At 48.5% G+C, this 21,851-nt stretch overlaps 1 protein-coding gene and 1 long non-coding RNA gene across 3 annotated transcripts in view; one reads left to right on the forward strand and one right to left on the reverse strand.

The window, feature by feature from the left end:
- The window catches only part of FHL3 (four and a half LIM domains 3), a 37,598-nt gene that overhangs the window by 10,023 nt on the left and 5,724 nt on the right, over positions 1 to 21,851 (forward strand). For both annotated transcript variants that reach the window (XM_038377389.2, XM_043505865.1), the window contains exon 2: positions 21,614 to 21,795. In XM_038377389.2, the coding sequence (XP_038233317.1) occupies positions 21,640 to 21,795 (156 nt within the window). In that variant the 5' untranslated portion in view covers positions 21,614 to 21,639. The remainder of the gene's footprint in view (positions 1 to 21,613; positions 21,796 to 21,851) is intronic.
- LOC122458249 lies at positions 4,041 to 6,885 on the reverse strand. The gene is made up of 2 exons (XR_006278173.1): positions 6,804 to 6,885; positions 4,041 to 4,727 (listed from the first exon to the last, which is right to left on the reverse strand). It is a non-coding gene; the product is annotated as an uncharacterized LOC122458249 (long non-coding RNA).

A 21,851-nucleotide genomic window follows, 5' to 3' on the forward strand; every position in this document is an offset into this window, starting at 1 on the left:
GAACTGCCTTACGGAAAGATTAGTATCTCTTAACAAAGGAATTAAGATACTAAGAGTGAAAGCAAAGGCAATATCTTGGAGCCTGGAGGACTGTCCTGACCTTTCCCAAAGGCCTCAGTGCAGACACTGGTGTCTGGCTAGCAGATGGAAGATGTTTGCGCGGATTTTAGTCAGCTTGTGAAGTCCTCTGTCTGGTGACCGGGCTTGCTGTGAACATGCTCTGCACATTATTGCCATTTGGTTTACATCTTGCTGATCTGCAGCAGCCTCACCAGGGAGCCCCTCCTCTCTGAGATTGCCTGTGCTGGAAGTCTCCCTGCTCTGCCCTTATGTCTGGGTTAGCTCACTTCTAGATGGAGTGGGTTTTTGAGCATTGCAAGCCATGTTCCTCATAGGAAGGGTCTCACAGATGGCTTCATCACTTCTTTTTGTCTATGACTGGAAAAGGAAGAGATTCCACTTGCATCAGGGTTCAGTAGTGACCCCTTGAATAGTATCTTGCCTGTTACCAGCTGTGGAGGACATCAACATTAGTGCTTTCAGAACTATAGGAGAAAAGTACTCCAGGAAAGCACAGCCCTTCACAAAGGCAATTTAAGAATTATTATCCCTGCTTTACAATGAGGAAACTGAGGTACAGAGATTGGAAGGGACTTGCTCAAGATTACGCAGCAAATTGGTGAAAGAGCTGGGAATATAATCCAGATCTTCTGACTCTTGATCTGTTATGCCAGTAGATCTCCGCCTTTTCCAGATTGGGACTCGCCTTCAACCTAGCAACATGGCAAGATCAGAATCGTCGCGTGTGCCACACTGAGAACCTCTGTGTTAGGTCATAGCTCCCTATGCCTGGTGGAGACCTGTTTTTTTTCCTGTAGGGACAGAGAATGAATGATTGATTAGCAAATTGACTTCACTGTTCCTAGAGTGAAATGTCTTCCCCAGCTCCTGATTATTGGAGAGTATTGCCCCTGAAGGGTTTAGATGAATCAAGACATGCTGATACAGTTCCAATTGCTGGTGCTTTGTTCTGTTTATCCGTGGTTTGAGTGCTTCCCTCCGGTCTAGTTATAGCCCCAGTAACTCTTTGATTAAAACGCTTTGCTGCTGTTGAGCTGTGCTGGGGGAGCGAATGAATGTAGTGTGGACATTATAGTGCTTATTGGAGAAAACCATATGCCCTTGAGTTTCCTTCTCATATGTGAGAGTATGGGGTGTTGTGGTGACCCTTGGTTTGGGGGCAGCAATTGCACTTAAGTCATGCTGAATGGCTCTGGCACAGTTTTTAGTTAGAAACCTTTGCTGTTGTCCCCTTAGATGCAGAAACCTCATGTACTAGACTGAAAATATTTCCACCAAAATCAGAGGCGACATGTAACTTTTACTAGTGCAGGGGCACAGTTTAAAGGTTCTGGGGGGCATGTGATGACCCCTCCCCCTCCCCAGGCCACCCCTCCTGCATCTCCCACACTTGCTCCAAGCCAGCACCACCTTGCCGCCATTGTATCTATACCACCCTCTCTTGGGACAGAAAGTAGTTGTTCCCTTAGAACAAAGCTTGAGCACAACACCTTTCCTTTGACCTTCTCATGTCGGTACTCCAAGCAGCCAGAGGAGAAATCCCCAGTCTCTGGTGTTACTAACTGAAGACCATCCAGCTGGTTTGCTTACTTGTGTGTGTGTGTTGCAATATTATCTCTTAAGTCATGCAAGCTAATGGAACTTGTGATTTGGCAGGTAAAGTCTGACCTCATGGCAAGAGGAGACTTGGACTCACCCAGGCACGTGATTAAATTAACTTTGAACATAATGTTTTAGGCCAGAGAATTTCAGACTCCTCTGAGGATGCCCTACAGCCTGAAACTAGGGAGAGTCTGCTTTACCACGCTTTCCAGAGAAATGAACAGCGACTGCTTTCACCTTATTGAAACTCCTGAGAGCCTCTTCCAGGCACCTGGGTCTCGATTAGGCAAAATGTGCAGTGATAGGTTTGGAATGAGTATTTGTTTGGTGTGTTTGGGCCTGGGGACCCCATGTAATAATCTGAACAGTTGCTGCTGAAGATGTAGCTGGGGGAGCATAGTTGGAGTGACCAGATAGCAAGTGTGAAAAATCGGGACGGGGGTAGGGCGTAATTGGCATTTATATAAGAAAAAGTCCCAAATATCGGGACTGTCCCTATAAAATCGGGACAACTGGTCACCCTAAGCGTAGTGTCCATGAGATGATCCCCATGAAAATAGGGACCAAACCACTACTGCACTGAACAATCTAGCTCTTTGGAACTACGTTGGTGAGCATGTGGCCCAGGGCACCACAAGCTGAGCAGTGCAGATCCCCTGAGCTGCAGTTCCCTCCAAGTTCCCAGTTGCTGTTGAACCTCTGGAGAAGACCAAAGCTCCCTCCGAGTTTGACACCCTTAGGATAAAGGGCATCTCCAAAGAGCAGAGAGCTTCATAGGTGGCTCCCTGGCTCCTGCCTGTGATTCTTGCTTCCCCTCCCCACATGGTGTTTTCTGCATTACAGCCCCAAGGAATGCGATTTGGGATCTAGATACAAATAGTCTCATTGCTTCTGTCTGTGTGGAACTTCTTTCACTTCCACAAAGACCGGGACTAGGGACTAGGCCTCAACTTGTTTATCTGAACTCTCCTGCTCGTCTGTCTAAAGGGTGCCTTGGAGCAGGGGGAAATCTAGCTGGAGCTGTCAGTTCCTGAGATGTTCGCCCTTTGTGTGCAGGACTTTCTGGCCACGTGGTGCCAGTGTGCGGACAGCAGGCCTCATGGGCAAGGCTTCGGAAGGCTGCTTAAAGGCAAAGCCTTCGAGGCTTCGGAGGTGGTTGGATGGGTTGGGTCTGCAGCATGAACATTGCGATGAGGCTTCACAATTCCAGAGCATTCTCCAAGCGATGGTGCTCGTCATCCCGAGTAGCAATGTTCTCTTCTGCTCACGCTTGTATATGTGTGGTTCTGTGCTCCAGTGGATACGGCACTGAGCTGCCTCTCATGCTGGATTCTGAATTACTGAATGTACAGAATCTACTGGTATATTTCTCTTCCCCCAACTCTGTCTCACATGTTCTGTCCCTTTGTATCCTGGAGTCCCAGTCTTTCCTCGGCTGGGGAACTCTCCTCCTACACCGGGGCGGGCAAACTTTTTGGCCTGAGGGCGGCATCGGGTTTCTGAAATTGTATGGAGGGCTGGTTAGGGGAGGCTGTGCCTCCCCAAACAGCCGGGCATGGCCCGGCCCCGGCCCCCGCCCCCTATCAGACCCCCCCCATGCTTCTCAACCCTTGACGGCCCCCCCAACCACATCAACCCCCCCAACCCCCACCCCCCCCCCCGGACCCTGGCCCCACCACCCTGCTCTCTGTCCCCTGACCGCCCCTGGATCCCCCCCTAACTTCCCCTCGCCGCCCCATCCAACTCGCCTCTCCTTCCTGACTGCCCCCCCGGGACCCTGCCCCATCCATCCGCTCCTTCTCCTTGACCACCCCCGGAACTCCTGCCAATGACTGCCCCCCACTGCCCCATCCAACCCCTCCTCTCCTTCCTGACTGCCTCAACCCCTATCCACACCCTCAAACTCCCCTGCCCCTCTATCCACCCCCGCTCCCTGCCTCCTTACCACGCTGCCTGGAACACCTGTGGCTGGTGGCACGGCTGCACCAGGACAGGCCACCGCACGGCACAGAGCACTGGGTCAGGCCGCGGCTTTGCAACTGTCCAAAGCATTGGCTGGCGGCACAGTGAGCTGCGGGGGTGGGGGAAAAGCAGGGGAGGGAGCTGGGGGCGAGCCTCCCGGGCCAGGGGCTCAGGGGCTGGGCAGGAGCGTCCCGCGGGCCGGATGTGGCCTGCGGGCCGTAGTTTGCCCACCTCTGTCCTACATGCTGCTAGGAGCTCTTTGTAAAAGTGGCTTAAAACAAGCTCTACAGAGAATCTGCGTGATCCTCCCAAAAAGGCTTCTTTCCAAATCTCTCCTGCAACAGCTTTGTCCCTTCATTTCTCAGCCGTAAAGGCTGGCTGCTTTTTATACTGCCTCTGGCTTAGCTGGCCAGTGCTCATTCGGCCACACTCTTAAGAAATCCTAGTGGAGAATTAGACCTGGCAGCTGCAGGCCTGTTACCTCACCCCACAAAAATGCTTTGTTATTGAGAAAATGGAAACTGTCTGAGGTTTCTGGGCTGAACAGAAATCACTGGGATCAGTTTTAACCACAGCTTGGTCATGGCTGCAGAACATTCCCCTAGCTGAGCATTCTCTCTTCTAAACCATAATTTTCAAGACATTGGAGAGCTGTAGGGGTTTCACTGGTTAGCTGAGCAAATATTGGAGACTGTTATGCACTCTGCTGAAGCCTCACTGAAATCTCAGGCTTTCTCAGCAAAGACAGCCATGCCACCAGGTAACCCTTTGAAACCTGTTGCCCAGAACAAGAGTGTCCTGTGGAAACTATGCCAGGTTCATCTCTGATCTATAACCCAGACTGCCCCACTTGCTGGCATTCGCTTCCTGGAAAGTTGGTCACTCTGCCTTTGTTAAAAAGGTGGGTAAAGGATATGTAAGCAGTCTTTAAGCCTCAAGGAGAGGAGCTGTGGACGTATGTGGAGCCTTCCATGTTGTAATCCTCTAGCATCCAGATCGAATCCCCAGTTCTGAAGGAGGAGCTTTGCTGTTTTAGTGACCTTTTAGGGTCAGTCTCAGGAGTGTTCTCTGGACAGGGAGTTCTGAGGGGAAAAGAGAGAGCAGAAAAATTCAGTATGAATTGTTTTCCTTATCTGCAAGCTGATTTCCCCCCATGTTTCTGTAAAGGATATGAAATGACATTTTGGTCAATACTGGTTTGCAGAAGCAGCATTAATCTAAATATAGAACGCTCCTTGCTAACAGATCATAGTTCTGTTTACATACAGTTATATTGGTAGCTTACAGCTCCTGTTGAGAAAGTTGCATAAGCATTCTTCACTTGATATGCTAGTAGGACTGGACAAAGCAGCATTAGTTCTTTGGATGCAAATTGAACACATGATCCGGGTTTTTTTAAACCTAGTGAATCCTAGTAGGCCAAATGAATTCTTCCATCTGCTACAGATGTTTTACGTGACCAAATAGTTGAGTGCATAAAAAAACAAATATCCCTAAAATATTGCAACCATGATTAGATATTTATCATTTGACAGTGATATGTAAATATGGCTTTGGTATTTTGAGAGTTTATTTACCCAAGCTTCTAGTGTTCCCTAGGAAATCCCGTAACTAAAATGGCTCATACCTTGTCATCTGAGGAGAACAGTGACTAGTCAGCATCTCCTCGGAGCCCCTTTGAAACTCAGAGTGGGTTTTAGGAATAGTAATTCCTAAACTTACTTAACTTGTGAACTAGGCCCAGCTGTTCAGGGCAGAGTCCAGGATCAGTGTTTTAGCTGTAAAGAACTGTTTCCATTCTAGACCCCTACTTTCTGTGAGTTTAAAATGTGGCCATAAAAATCCCTTCCAGGCTCAGCGCTGGCTCCTGAGGTCTCTGGGAGATGTTTTAAATACAAAATGCAAATGGTAAAAACAATTGGCAGTTTTTTCACATAAAAGTATTTTACCCTTGTGGGGTGGGTATGGGTGGGTGGGTGAGAGTGAGTGAGATTCCGATAACTTTAAAGCAGCCTCAGTTCTGCAGGACCGAAACTCGCAATGTGGATTTCCCTCTCCTGGGTACATTGCAAGTAAAGCAGTTTCTGTGGGTGCAGCCACTGGCAGTAGAGCATGCCCTTTACATACATTCTGCACCGGCAGCAATGAGGAGGAGTGTTAACTTCCGAGTTACAGAGAGTTTCATGCTGTTCTAATGAAACAAAAGAAGTTACACTGAAGTGCAGAAAGACTCCTGAGTTAGGCAAACTTCAACTCACTAAAGCCAAGAAATTCCCCTCTCAGGTTTGCAGTTCTCCTATGACCCATTGTGCTGTTCTTTACACATGTTGTTCTGCAGTCCCTTGTACAGTAAGAGGTAGGGGAGTGGCATGGTGCTGAAACTAAAAGCTTGTCTACAGGTAAAAGTTAACATCAGTTAAGGTAGGGTGTGAATTTATAGTGCAACAGCTGTTCCTGAATAACTACATGTGTGGAGATTTGTTATTCAAGAACAAGAGAACCTTGTTTCTGTTGGCTTAGCCTGCTTTCAAAGCCCGAACTTTAACAGAAGAAGCTGGAAAAGACACGGTCACATGTGGTCACATATGAAAGACCTGTGGCCCACAGTAACTTAGTTCTATACATGTACGTTCCTCTCTCTTTTATATTTTATTTCTCTTTGTGACGAGGGTTGCCTGTAGTAGAGAGACTCTGGGTTTAGATCTGTAGCATATATACATAGGGGACTTTAGCAAAGGAGAAAATAGTCTTATAAGCATTTCTTGTGATCTATGTTTAAATAATTCCAGCAGGCTGGACTATATAGTGTATTTCTGAAACACAGGAAGCACGATGGCCTTATGGTTACAGCATTGGACTGGGACTCAGATCTGGGTTCGATTCCTAGCTTTGCCACTGACTCGCTATGTTACTAAATCCCTCTGTACTTCGGTTTCACAGTCTGTGAAATGGAGACAAAATGCTCCCTGACCTCACAGGAGTGCAGTGAAGATAAGTGTGTCCGTGTTTGTGAAACACTCGGATAGCACCGCGGTGGAAGCAGTAATGTTATAAAGGGTGGAGAGATTTAAGAACTGGTTACATGTGGAAGCTGAGCCGCTTTGCACTTACATTCCTGAAGTGGCGGGGGAAGCCTGTATCGGCAGGGAAGTACGTACTTTTCTAGTAGAGGAAACGTTCCTCAACTCAGCCTTCTCTGGAGGTGGGCAACAGGTTTTGGCCACTCACCTATGGCCTAATGCTTGGTCCTGGAGGAATAGAGAGCAGCACTGTTACATTCCCGCATGCCACAATAGCAGATTATTCAGTTTTATAAAACTACAGTGCACCAAGAGCTTCGAAGATCTTCACATTTGTAGTATGCTTTTTCTAAAGTCCATGAATTTAACCTGGGTATAGTTCAGTGGCTGCCATTAACTCAATGTACGCCTTGGTCCCCAATTCAGAGAGTTCTGGAGTATGCAGAATAATTGTGCACTCACTCAAGAGGTGTAATTAGTCTTGAGTATACAATACATTGCAAGGAACTCTGACCAAGAGAAGCTACGCTGTGTGTGTATTTTCCAGCCCTACACAAACCCGTCATGTAAGCCACTGAGGGGTGAGCACTGTGCTTGAATGGACACATCATGCACATAACTCTGAGCAGCTGAGAGGCCCTAGACCACATGTGGGAAATCCCAAATGTGGTTCAATCTATTGAAGAGAATAGACTTGACTTGACCATGCTGCCACAGGCAGTGATGCAACTAAAGTGAACAGGATCATTCTGGCTTCAGATCTTCAACATGTGAAAGTGAGTTTTGGAAGGGGATGCAGAGCTCTGGTTCTGGACAAGAGTCTCTGGCTCTGCATATCCCTCTTAAGAACCAGGCCCAGGTAGTACCTTCTGTTTAAGTAATATAGGGCCTGATCCGGCTGCGCTGATGTTAGTGGGAGTTTTGCCATTGACCTCAATAGGATGAGGCTCATTAGGTTAGTATGATGATTTTTGTTAGCAATTCATTTTAGATTAGCAAAAAGAAAAGGAGTACTTGTGGCACCTTTGAGACTAACAAATTTATTTGAGCATAAGCTTTCGTGAGCTGTAGGGGATCAAATCAAATAAATTTGTTAGTCTCTAAGGTGCCACAAGTACTCCTTTTTTTTGCAAATACAGACTTACACGGCTGCTACTCTGAAACCTGTCATTTTAGATTAGGGCACCCTTCCTGTTTGCGCTCTCCCTCTTGTCTCAGTGTGCTAGTGAGAGATGAAAGGGGTTCAGAAACTAAGTATCGCCAACAAAACCAGAGCCAGGGACTTTGTCAAATGCGGAGACTTTTAGAGGAACTTTAACAAGAGTCCAATCTTCAGCCCCATGTAGTGAAACCTGAACCTGGGTAGGAAATGCTGTGTTGATGTCACCCTCTGGTTTGTGATGTGGCTGCTTTTGTTTCTGGGCAAGCACTTAAATGTTTTGCTAGTGAAGTGGTGATTTACCGGTGAGTGGTTTTGCTCACAGCACCTGCTGTAACAGATTCCAGTATGAGTCACTGGGAGAGTCAGTCTGTCCATTGCTCCTTAGGTCATTGTGGCTGTTGGGATTGTGTTGAGTTTTAATCAGATCCATTGCATTCAACAAGCCGACGTAACTTTCTGCCACAGTTAGAGTATTGGTCTGGCTGCGTTATTGTTGCTTTGGATGGCTTGCCACAAATACCCTATTCAGCTAGCGTGTTCTCTGTTTGATGGGGAGAACAGAGGGCTGGTTATTAGCATGCTGGGATCTCCATTACTCCCCTTGTTGTTGAACTGGAGGCCCTGATCCTACAAACATGTGAGCGAGCAAATAAACTTGGAAACTTTTTAACTGTAACCAAACTGCCTTGCTCTGTGGCTGTTCTCCACTGGCTGTTGCACCATGTGCCTTGCCATGAACAGAGGAGGTTGTTGTCATTTTCAGTGAGTGAGCACAGCACATCTTCTTTACAAAAAAGAAAAAGATCATTTCTTCACCGCACAGGGTGTGAACCCTTCCTGGCCTTTACCTTGAGGACATAGCGAGCTGGGTGTCTCCTAGTTAAAATGCTGCCCTATACTTATCCCATTGTCCTGAAAAGTAAATCTGTTTCTTACAGGTTTCCCTTGCTGCTTTTTACTACTACCCCTTTACAGCTCAGTAAACACCAGGTCTGTACCGTTGTTGTTACTTCTACGTGAGAATGTAGTGCAGGAAACAGGCAGCAGACGTGGGTCTGTTTTTCTGTTTTCATAGCTCTTCAGGGCACTTTAAAGAGAGATGAGAACTTGGCCCCTGCACCAAAAATCTCAGAAAGAGATGAAGAGTCAGTGCTAGATGCTGCTTGTTGCCCAAACACAAAAGCTTTTCCTTGTGGCTGTGGTGGCAGGTAGCTCTAGTTCTGTGAGGTCATGCAGCATTTGTACAGCGGAAGTTTGAATTCCAACTCCTTACTGTTAAGTGCGGGCACCTGGATATTTGTGTCCATAGTGGCTGTTTGTGTAGTTTTGCCTCTCGAGTTGGCAAAAAGCATTTTTACCCCCCCTGGCTATAGATGGCGAAGTCTCCAGCTCAGGAGGTGCCGCAGCAGCGTCAAAGCAGTTGTGCAAGAAGTGACGTGCTTTCCACTTCTCTTTCTCAGAAATAGCTCTGAGCAGTGTTTATCCAAAGTAAATCTCGATAGCAAAAGCTCTTTCGAGTTGAGTAATGGATGATTTCTCGTTTAAAATGCTCAATATTTGAGACGAAATTTTAAAAAATAGTACACAGGAGAAGTGTTGCAACAAAGGCGACTGATTTTTCAAGTGGCTCAGGTCTGTCCTGTACGTGTAATTGACGCCGGATGACTCTGCATCCAGCTGTCCGTGTCTGGAGAGTGTCAGCCTTGCAGATGTAAACTCATTTCAGCTCTGCTTTGGCAGTGTACAAGTGAAGCAAAGAAATTATCTCCCTGCGTCCCGTGCTCCCTTGTCTGTCTCCACTAAGTAGTTTCCTGACCTGCTGCAAAGCTGAGCAATCCTACCCTTGGAGTGTGTTACCTTTTTGCAGGAGGGCGGCAGCAAGGAACTCTGCAGCTGGCACGTGCTGTGACTCTCAGGCAACAGATGGTCTAAATTTTGGTTCAGACCACAAGAAGCTATTTATTGGGATGGTAACCTGAGCCTACTTCCCTTCCCAGGACTTGATACTTCACCAGAATTAGAAGCTGCAGGCATACTGGGGTTACAGAGCTGTAATTTCCTTTGCTTGTGAGGGATGCTAGCAGCTGTAATACATGCTTTCAGCAGAGACCTCCTTTTACTCTTTAAAGGGGCCTCAATGAAAAGAGCTAGTACAGAGCCAGAGACCTAGAGTTACCAGCCAAATGGCAGCAGAGACCTGCCGGTGGGTTAAAGTTTGGGTGGAAGGCTGGGGTGCTTGAACACAGGTGACCTCTGACCTCTCTCCTTAGAGACTGTATCTTGGAGAACTAGCTACTGACCGGGTTGCTGCCAAGATTGTGCTATACCCAACAACATGCATGGGACAGCACCAGTGGGTCCTGGGATGGGAGCAAGTGTCTTGAAACCTTGAAAAGTGTTCTCCTCGCTCTGTGTACAGGGGTGTTATGGTAAAAATGAACATTTGTGTTCTCCAGCTGAGGGAAGCCCCGAGGCTGTGTGCGCCCAATTTTAAAGTGCAGTCCAACACTGCCAGGCACACATTACATAAGCATTAGAGCAGGTGACCAGTCAGGAGCCAGATATGTTAAGGATGCCCAAGCTCTCATGACAGAAGAGACCTTGGTCTCTCTGGAAGCTTCTTGCAGACCTAGGGAATGTGATGTGGTGAATGTCATGGTGCAAATCAGCTGCTTATCACAACCATGCTGCAGTGAGTTACATCTGTAGTTACCAAAGCCACCTGGATCCTGTCCTCAGCAGTGTTTGTGCTGTGCTGGAGAGTATGGGTGGTGGTCTAATTTTGCTCCTGGTATTGGCAGCACAGTTGCCTTTGCATCAGAGATGTTTCAAGAACCAAGGCTGGACCTGGGAGGGTTTGTAAGGAGCAGAAATATTTAGAATCAGCTGATGGATGAGTTGTATGAAAGCTGGTCACATTTTGACTGCTCCTTGCAGAAGCTAACAGCAAACTGTTTAACTGGTAGTCTTAGGCCCCTGTTCCTTTCTTGTCCTATTCTATGCTGGTTCTCTTCCATCGTCTTGAAATCTAGGTCTGAAATGAAAAAACTTCTCTTCTGGTTAGCTTAATGAATGGTACTAATATTTATTTGGGGAAAAAAGAAAAAAGTCCTCCAGGCAGGCCTCTGTGCAGTAGCTGTGAGGGAGCCAGTTAGCTGCAGATGGAGACAGCTGTTCTGGAAGGGAACCTAAGGTTGTCTGAATTGGCTTGGGTGGATCTTTGACGTTTATCCCATCATTTAGGCGCTTCAGGCAGTTAGGCAAAGTTTCACCTTGGTTTTCTTGGAAGAGAAAGCAAGGCAGAGCTCACCTTTTCTAGAAGCATTTGCAACCCTCTAGCCAGAGGGGAAGTACCCCGAAGATTGGAATTTTTGACGTCCTTGTTACCATAATGAAACCGAAGCTCAATGCCATCTGTTAGATGGGTGACTAGTGTGCATGGGAAAAAGGAGCTGGAGCTCAGAGAGCAATCGTGTGCTTGGGTGCTTGCCTTCCTACTTTAGAGCATTGATACGAACAGGATTTTCCCTGAACTGTGACCCCCAACCCCTCTCTCTGATAAAACAATCAAACCAGGGCCCCAGTTGCTGTCCCTAAAACTTGGCTGTAGCACCTCTCTTCCATAGTCTACTCTAGGACTGTGGGGGCCCCCCCAGCTACCATCGCAGATGCTGCCTGTTCAGTAACCTACACCTTCCTTTGTAGTAAATTTGCTCAGTGCAGCCTGTCGTTAGGCAAGACGCCTCCCTTGCAAACCAGTATTGCGGGTAAAGGAAATGCAGCTATGCAGATCAACTCTGGTTCTCTCTTCTCCTCCCAGACCTTCTCTGCCCTAAATAATAATCTAAGGAGGAGTTTGAGTCAGAATCTCCTCTGGTGAATTCTGGGGCCGTGGATTTCTTAGCAGTCTGTAAGGTGGGTGTTATTTTGTTAGGAGGAGATTCTAATGTGTCTATCTCACTCCTGTGCTCTTGGATCTCCTCCTTCAGTGAAATGGTCCATTTGACTCGTGACAGATTCCAAGCTTCTCAAACCCTTCCAATCTTCAGCTTCTGTTGAATGCACAAAATGTGCTATTTATTACCCCAACTGACTCAACTTTGTATTTGTTCTTAAGCAAGATAATGGCCCATCTCTTGAGCAAAGCTCTGGCTGTGAGTGGTTTTCACGTCAGTGCAACAATACAGGAAGGTAGTTGTAGTTCTGAATGGTTTCAGAGTAGCAGCCGTGTTAGTCTGTATTCGCAAAAGAAAAGGGCAAGTACTTGTGGCACCTTAGAGAATAACATTATTGGAGCATAAGCTTTCGTGAGCTACAGCTCACTTCATCGGATGCATCGGTGGAAAATACAGTGCGGAGATTATATACACACACAGAGAACATGAAACAATGGGTTATCATACACACTATAAGGAGAGTGATCACTTACGATGAGCTATTACCGGTGGCGGGGGGGGAGGAAAACCTTTTGTGGTGATAATCAAGGTGGGCCATTTCCAGTATTTCCAATAGTTCTGAATGTATGTTAATAACTGGCATTTATTTACTACGCCTTGAGTCCAGCCTTCTCCTCAGGAAGGAATGGCTTTGTTTCAGATTCTGATGGTGCTTGCACGTAGGTGTGTAAATCCATGTGGATTATTGATGTAAGGCTGTTGATTAATCACAGTTAACTCACGTGATTAACTCAAAAAAATTAATCGTGATTAATAGCAGTTTTAATCACCTGTTAAACAATAGAATACCATTGAATTTATACATATTTTGGATGTTTTCTACATTTTTCATATATATTGTAGTCTGTGTTGTAATTGAAATCAAAGGTATATTATTTATTACAAAATATTTGCACTGTAAAAATGATAAACAAAAGAAATAGCATTTCTCAATTTTTCAAAACTTGACCTGTTTTTTGGGAAACACACTTTGTATCTGGCATGTGAAAAGAAAACTAAACTTCCGCTTGCACTAAGGTGTAAGACTCCTCTAAGAGGGACAGGGCTGGCTGGCCATGGGGCTAGAGCACTGGGTTGGAACTTGGGAGATCTGGCTTCGTTCTTGGCTTTGTCACAGACTCCTTGTGTGACCTTGAGCTCTCCACATGTCAGCTCCCCGTCCGTCAAAGAGGGATGGTATCCTTCCCCGTCTCGCCTCGTCTGTTCCGACTGTGGCTGGTTTGAAGCCTTGTAAGACACGGTCTGTGTAGAGCGCTGAGCACAGTGGAGCCCTAGTCTCTGGCTGGCCCTAGGCGCTCTTATAATTACAAATAACAATCTCGCCCTTTGCCCCCACCCGAGATCCCGTCGAGTTTAACACTCCTGTCTTTAGCTGGTGTCCTTCCTGCGCTCTTCGCTGTAAACCATCTGCTGCTGTACGTGGAAAGATGTGCTGTATAACCCTGTATGCACCATCACATGGCTTGGGGTTACACCTGGGCTACCTCGCACCAGTGAGGCCAGCGGCACGGTGCTGCATGTTCAGGCTTGGTGACGTTCTTGCAAATGCTGACCTCGAGCTGCCTGCCCTTTTCCTAGGGTTGGTTCAGTCCCAGCAGTATTGCAGTCATAGGACAGTGCAGTGTCTTTCTGCTGAAGTTTTTAAGGGATTCAGAATTGAGAGCCATTTTTAGACATTTCCAGGCATATACGTTGGTGCAGGAACCTGGGAGCTTAAGGGATATAGGGTCAGAAATCACTGTTCCTTCACGGTTTCTCTAGTACAGCAGGGTGCATCTTTCACTTGCCGAGACTTACTCTGAAGGTGAGGAAATCCGCAATTCACCTGTCGAGTGTGCCTTAAAATCTGGTGACAATCGGGTGCTCCCTTGTGACTTAGTGAACAATTCAAACAATCTCTGCTATTTCCTACGTTCGCAGCCGTGGGCATTTCCATGCGTGCCCAGCTGAGCAAGTCCAGGGCTGTGAGAGTGCTGCTTTTTCAGCACAGAGTTCTTAAATGCACAGTGTTTCCTTATCGAAATCAGCTGTGCCCAGTGTTGGGCCAAGGCTGTCTCTGAAACTCATGCAAGGTTCAGTGGGAACAGCTGCTGCATTATAGGATTCTGGGCGGGCTCTAGCACACATGGCACTTGTGTAAGGTGGACATGTTCTGGCAGTTTTCCCACGGCTGCCAGCATTGGTGCATTCCACAGGTGAGAGAGGAGAGGGGTACACAGGCTGCCAGCTTCCTGATTCTGCTCCTTCAGTACCCTCCTGTCAGCGGGCTGTCATCTGGCCACTGCTTTGAAGGAATGCAAAAGACGCAAAATAAAACTCAGGCCCTCCCCATGTCTTTGAGGAACTAACTGCAGCTGTTTGCATTGATGGGGCTGGGAGAACGAGTCCCAGGGCCTGTGGGGATGAAGTACCCCTGGAAGTGCATCCCTGGGAATGATGAACTGAGGTTTCCCCCCACCTCATGACTTGCTCTTCATGCTCGGAATTGCAAAGCGCTCCTCAGAGTGTCAGGCACAGACTGGCAAGGAGGTTTGAAGGTGAAATCTAAAGGCAGGAAGTGACTCAGCGGCTCCAGGAGCGGGAGGGTGAAGTCTTGATGTAATGCAGCTCCCTGACAGCGCTGTGTGAGAGCCAGGGCTGGCTCAGTCATCCTGATGAAATTCCCTCACCTGTGCCCTTCTGGCTGACTACCCCTCCGCTCTCCTGAAAGCAGGGCTTGGTGAGCTGAGGCTGAGGAGGGTGTTCCCAGCGCAGCGCCAGCACCAAGCCCACCGCTGTTCCTGGGGACTCGGGAATGGGGCAAGAACCCACTCATTTCCCAGCCTGCCCACATGCTGCTCCAGGCCTGCTCAGCCTGCAGGGCTGGCTCCTGGTAAGCATCCCACCTCAGGGCCCTGGTCAGAAGCTGAAGGGCACTGGGGCAGTGGAACAATGTCCAGAACAAGTGCTGGTAAAGTTAGAAGCCAAGCGAAGGCTCTGAAGATAGAGGGAGAGGCGCAAATAAGCCCTGTAGGGAACCAAACACAGTGCTCTTGGGAACTGAGACCTTGGCCTGAGAGCCTGCATGGCCTTTGTCAGGGCTTTCGGTGGGCTGCAGCATTAGCGCAAGGGAGCTGCAGAAACTGTGATATTGATTTAAAATCTTCCCAGCCTCACTATGAGGGGTCAGAGCAGTTCCTTACACCAAGCAGCAGCTACTCTTTGTCCTGGAGGCAGAAATCTGCTGGCAGGGACAGTTGCACACAGACCCCAGCAGCTGTAGTGCTTCTGCAAAGCTAACTAGGGGAAACTATTTTCTCTTCCCCCTGCCGGTCTGGCATCCCTGGGCCCTATCTCATCTACATAGACTCATCTTTATTTGGGGAATTGCTCGCCCTCCCTGCCTGGCTGCATTTCCTCTCCTGCTTATTTGTTTAGAAGTAAATTACACAAACCCGGTTCAGGCAACTCTGGGCAGATTAGAATAGATGGAACCTGAAACATGAGCAAAGGCAGGTCTATTCCTGTATCCCGGAAAGATGAACATGTTCCTAGGAATAGCTGCATGGGCTGCTACAGGATGGCTTCTGTACGGCAGCTGGTTGTGGACCTGATAACAGTCTACAGTGGGGAGTTTCACAAGGTTATTGGCTTTCTTGTGTAAGTGAAATCTCTGGCTGCAGGAGTTCATTGTGTTCTCAACAGTTTGATTAAAATCCGGCTGGTTACACATTGCAGAAAGCCAAACAGTGGCTGCACCTTCTCCTCTGAGCTCACCCGTTCGCCTTTGTATAGACCCTGGCATGAACATAGCAATCTTCTGGGACTGTTGCTAAGCCACCTGCAGGGTCACAACAGACGGTGACACTGGAGTGGTGTTACATGGATGTTACTCTAATTAGAAAGTGGTCTCTACTGTGCATCATCTGCGGCTTGCTGACCTTTCTGGTACACTATCCTGTTCCAAGCTCTGTTCCAAACTGGCCATGTTTTTCAGAAGGTTATTTGCAAGGCGAGGCTGGGGGCCACTCAGGAGTTTGTGTTCCCAAAGGTGTTTGGTCTGGCACTCCATGGTACTGGTGTGCAAGGGAGGGAGGAAAGCCAGTTGTCCCTATGGGGATGACAATGTTTGCCAGGTGGAAAGGCACAGCTCATAATAAAAATAAACTTTTATTGTCACAAGTGACTAAAACCCTGAGTGATTTTGCTGTCTCCGTGTGCTGAGTGGTTAGCTTTTGTCTATTGCATTTCAGGTGTGACCTGTAGAGAACTGGGTTCTCCTAGTTCAGTGGCAGGTATATTGCATGGATTTCACTTGGGCCCACAGTGTTTGCAGACTCTGCTAATCCTGGAGCCTGGGGCACTGGTGCAGGGAGCAGCCACCAGCCTGTAGGTTCCTTTTTTTGTTTACTTTTAATGTAGTTAAAGATTCAAAGTGTGTCAGTCAGCTGTGGAGCAGAGCAGCTGTACTAGAGGTTCCTGACAAGCAGAGGCAGTAGCTGCAGTTCTCTGGCTGTAGCCAGGCATAGTGGGGTGACGGTACACCCAGGAAAGGTGTAAATCCAAACCAGGATGCCAGCATCCAAGGTAGTGAGGCATGTCCCAGTCTGCAACTGATGGGAGTGGTCAGCCTGCGGGGTGCCTCTCGGTAGCATAGCAACAGATGCATTTATAACAACCATCTTGGCACTAGCTGGTGTTGCCCGGGAGGAGCGGGCTGGAGTCGTCTGAGGTGGAGGTGCTGTGCATACGTGACAGGCAGCAGGGATGGGGTGGGGAGGGTAACTTATCACTGACCACATCCTGTCACCATATTGCCACTGAGTCTGAGCAGCACTGGTAACCTGTTAATGAGGGCAGAGGGAGTCTCTCCTTCTGGAATGTAATACGGCTGAAAGCAATGAAAATGACTCTACACGGCCACTCTGCAACATGCACGCAGGTGGGCTCACTGCAGGAGGGTTAACACAGCCCCTGGCTCCGTAGAGCCTAGCTACTTTTCTCTGCTACATTCGGTGGCTTTGTCTTGACGAGGCTCTCCCCTTAACCAGCTGAGCGCATGTTGAAAGTCTGTCCTGGCTACACTTGGCTTTCGGAACCTGTTACTTAGCACACGCCTACAGCACACTTCTAAATCCTACTCTAGACCAACCCCTTTAAAAATGTTTTTACAAATCCATCTTTTCTCCTAGCCCAGAAAGTGCTGAGTTCCTCCCCCCATTGCAGTGAGTGTTTCTTGCTTGTGCTCATGTATTCGTGGAGTCCAAGACCAGAAGGGACAATCATGATCATCTCATCTGACCTGCATAGCACAGGCCTGAGAACTTTCCTAAAATCATTCCCAGAACAGAGCTTTTAGAAAAGTATCCAGTCTTGATTTTAAAATTGCCAGTGATGGAGACCCTTGGCAAATTGTTCCAGTGGTTAATTACCCTCACTTTAAAATGTACCCTTATTTCCAGTCTGAAGTTGTCTAGCTTCAACTCCCAGTATTGGATGGTGGAAGACGTTCCGCAGCTAGACTGAAGAGCCTGTTATCAAAAATTTGTACCCTATATAGATACTTAGAGACTGGGATCAAGTCATCCCTTGCCCTTCTCTTAAGCTAAATAGATTGAGCGCCTTCCGTCTATCACTATAAGGCAGGTTTTCTAATCCTGAATCCTCTCCAGTTTATCAACATCCTTTGTGAATTGTGGACACCAGAACTGACACAGGATTCCAGCAGCAGTCGCACCAGTGCCAAATAACCGCTCTGCTCTGACCTGAGATTCCCCTCTTTATGCATCCCAGGTTCACATTAGCCCTTTAGGCCACAGCGTCACACTGGGAGTTTGTGCAGCTGATTATCCACCCCCACCCCAAATCTTTTCCAGAGTCCCTGCTTCCAGGACAGAGTCCCGCATAGTGTAAGGACAGCTGACGTTTTCTGTTCATAGACATACACAATTACATTTAGCCAAATTAAAACAGTGTTTATGCTCTGCTCACCAAGCAATCCAGCTCACTCTGGATTAGTGCCCTGCCCTCTTTGTTATTTACCACTCCCCCAATTTTTTTGTCATTTGCAAACTTGATCAGTGATGATTTAAATTTTTTTATCTTATGTTTTTTTATGCTGAGCTGCTTCCTGCTCCTTTTTCTTTGTTTCGCTCTTCTGTTCTCCATGCTCTTGGGCTCTCCTGGCTATTGCAGCCCCTGTGTTTGCTTTGGCATCCTCAAGTGTTTAACACCTCTGTCCTATTCTATGTGTGGGACCCAGAACAAAGGGAGAAAACAGCTTATCTAACACACACACCCCTGAGCAAATTTCCCAGGCTCATTATCTGCTGCTCTCCCCTCCCTGGAACGGGCAGCATGTGTCCCTACACAGCCAGGCAGCGGTCTGTGCCCGCAGACAGCCCTGGGCTCACTGTCCTGCCGTCATGCACTCTGTGGTCTGTTCAACCTGGAGAATAAGCAAGTTTAGCTCCAAGCTGACACCCTTTTAGCAGCGCACTCTATCTTGCAAGACAGCTGTGTGGCAGACGTAGGTGGACAGATGGACGGACAGACGGATGGACTCTGGGAAGCAGTAACCGCCAAGGAGGGGGGAAAGTGGTGTAGGAAATGCAACAGCAATTGGCTAGCTAGCACTAAGGCCACATGACATGGATGGGGATGAGGGTCTTGCCACTGGATGCCGTTCAGAGGGATGCTTATAACAACCCCCCTCATAAGGAGTCAGCAAGATCTGCACCTGGAGCCTTCAACATAGCAGCACAGGTACCAGTAGTAGGCTGTTATCCTCTGGTAAACTAGCTGCTGGAGATGGATGTGATGCACTCTGCCAGTGGGTTATGTGTATATTACAGATGGGGACAGTACTTTGAGCTAGTTGTTCAAGTACCATTTTCAAAGGGCTTGTGCAGTTTGTATCTCTTCCTCTTCCCAGCACTCTTCCTATGCGCCTGCAAAGAATGTGGTGTTAGGTCCCACCTAAGGGCTTTGTCTACATTAAGGATTTTAGCATTGCTGTAGTTTTGCTGGTGCACGCCAGCCCCCAGTGGAGATGCACTGTGGTCTGAACTGGGTCAAGTGGCACTGTCTGAGCCCTCCTTTATACCAGTGCAGTGCATTTACCCAGGGGCTTGCCTCTTCCTGTGCAAAATCGGTAATGCAGGCAGGCCCTTAGTGGCATTCTCTGCTGGCAACCATCTCCAGCATGGTTCAGGGAGAAGGGGATTGGGCAGGAAACAGCCTGAGCCGAGAGGCTGCCAAATGAGAGACCGTATTTGAGACTGAAATGTCCCTGTCCTGGAACTATTTTTTTTGAGAGACCTGTTCTTGGTTTTGATCACAATGTTGACTCAGCTGCAGCAGAGAGATGGAGTTTGATTTGGCAAATCATGCTTCAACACAGAAACACATTGTCCTGGAGCTGAGATCCTACCAGTCTGGTTTTCTCCTGTCATCTCTGAGGCCTTTACAGTATTGTACGGGGGGTGGGGGTGTTCCCTGTTGTCATCCCTTTGAGTCCCTCTCACTGAGGTGTACGGGGTGGGGGAGGGAGGTAGCAATAGACTCTTCTCTCAGATGAAGGGATGAAATCACTCTGGGAAGCAAAGTCCAGCAAGGCAGCATGAGTCCATGCTGTGAGCCTCGAAAGGGGCTGGACATGTTGCCCAGCATGCAGGAGTGACTCGCGTTATATGTTGGGAAACAAGTGGCAGGGCCATCTCCAAAGGACGGGGGCCCAGACTGCTTCCTTCATCTTCTGCAGTCCCTGGGCTGCAGCACTTCTAAACATGAACCTTCCTGGCTCAGAGTCCTCACTGTGGAGCAAACCTTTGGGGGCGGGGCCGTTCTCCCCAGGCAGACAGGGTGGCCCCCGTCAGAGCAGCTCAGGAAATCTTTCGTTATCCCGGACACACATTAATGATGCTCACTGTGAACCTGAGGGCCTGTTCTGGCTGCCCGTGTATTTTTAGCAGGTATTGGAGACTAATGGGGAGTTGCACAGCTGGTGTCTTGGAGCTAGTCATTCCTGCTGCCATAAACTCACTTGCCCCAGGATGCAGCTGCAGGGGGGAGGGGTGTGTAGGGTGTGGATGAGTGATGGACAGAGCAGTTCCCTTATAGCTTGGCTGCTGGCTGCTACTCAGCCCAAGCTGGCAAGGCTGCCATTCAGCAAGGGCTCTGTGTGTAAATCTCCCCACACTCCTCAGCCATGTGCAGGGGACCCCATTGCTGCTGTGGTAGGAAGGGGGTCAGAAGAACAGACAGGAGCTGGCAGGGATGCAGCTGGTTAATGAGTGGGTCTGAGCAGGGACTTTGTTCCCATCTGTCTGTCACGTGGCTAGGCAAGAACAGTCGGCAGCGCTCTCTCTGCATGTAGCAAGACTCTGCAACAGCTGGGAACCCTAATCCCAGGCCTGTGAATAGCCCTGATGACTCATGCTGTGCAAGCCAGAGCAGACCTTCCCCAGCCCTGCAGGGCTTCAGCCCAGCATCAGGAAGGCAACTGCCCGCAGCCTAGGCAGACAACACCGAGATGCAGAGGAACTTGCGATTGTTCCCCTGTCCTGTTCTGGGATTTATCCCTCAATACCTGTAATAACTCTTCTGATCCACTGGGTTCGTAAAGAGGATTGCAAAGCCTGGCTCTCTCTGATATAAAAGAAAAGGAGGACTTGTGGCACCTTAGAGACTAACAAATTTATTTGAGCATAAACTTTCGTGAGCTACAGCCCACTTCATCGGATGCATTTACATTTAAATGTACTCCCACAAGTACTCCTTTTCTTTTTTGTGAATACAGACTAACACGGCTGCTACTCTGAAACCTGTCTCTGGTATAAACACCATAGGCTTCTCTACACTTGGAAATTAATTTGGATTAAGGCTGGCTGTAAATTTGTAGCTACTCTGGAATAACTCCAGGTGTAGACAAACCCTTATACCTTGGAGAGAAATAGGGCCAGTAACAAATCTCGTAAACCGGCTTCTCCCAAAGCAAAACCAGAGAATGTGTTTTGTGCTTTCGTGTGTGAAAACATGCACATGCAGCAAAAGGCTTGTACTTTGGAAATACATTTCCAGGGAGGATCCTGGGGATGTGGCTTTGATTAGAAATGTCTTTGTACTGGCAAAATGACTGGGCACCGACTCATGCTCGATGCTCCCCTGTTCGTCTGCTTTAGAGCCATTTGGAAGCTTCTAGTGCTTGCCTGAGCTAGTTTCTAACATCCCAAGCTTTGAAGATGTGGTGCAGGAACGCGTCCCATCCTAGGCTTCGGGTGGGAGGCTAATCGCTGCATTTGGGTCTGTGAGAGGGATGTCTGTTTCTCCCTCTGTTGGGCTCATGCACGCACCCACCCAGCTGGTCACGCACTTCAGTCCAAAAATGTTTTTGCACACAAAATTGTTCCCATTTTTTGTTGTTCTTCTCGGGTGTTGCATGCTGTCCTGAGGATTGCAGCCAGGAGCCCGTGACCCTGCGTCGTCCAGCGACCGGCTCAGTCATTCGTTCCCTGTCAGGCTTTCTCCGTGCAGGGCCTGGTGACTGGTGTATGCATGTTCTGATGGCTGGCTCTGCTTTACGTGCAAGCGGAAGGTGCGCTCGACACCACACCGGACCATTTCTGGAAACACGTGTTGTCCATGAGCAGGAGCAGCGCCTGTGCCCCATGCTGGCCGTGTATGGCCAGGCTTAGTTCTGTGCAATGCTGCCTGACACAGGGAGCATCCTGGGCATGCGGCCCGTATCTGCCCCTCGCCTCTGGAGGTGGCGGGGGAATCATGGGGAGGCTCAGCCCTTCGCACCGCTGCGGCTCTGAGCAGATCCTAACCTATGGGGCTTCCCCGGACAGGTGTGGGAGACTCTCGAGTCAGCACCATGACGGAAGGTTTTGACTGTGACAACTGCAAGGAGTCCCTGTATGGGCGGAAGTACATCCAGATGGACATGGGCCCCTACTGCATCCCCTGCTACGATGCCCATTTCGCTAACACCTGCGAGGAGTGCAAGGAGCTGATTGGCCACGACTGCAGGGTGAGTGAGGGGCTGGGGGCTGCGCCCTAGTGGGGCCTGCCCCATACCCCCCCCAT

Source organism: Dermochelys coriacea, chromosome 19 (assembly GCF_009764565.3).
Source record: "Dermochelys coriacea isolate rDerCor1 chromosome 19, rDerCor1.pri.v4, whole genome shotgun sequence".
In the NCBI taxonomy this organism is placed as follows: Eukaryota; Metazoa; Chordata; order Testudines; family Dermochelyidae; genus Dermochelys; species Dermochelys coriacea.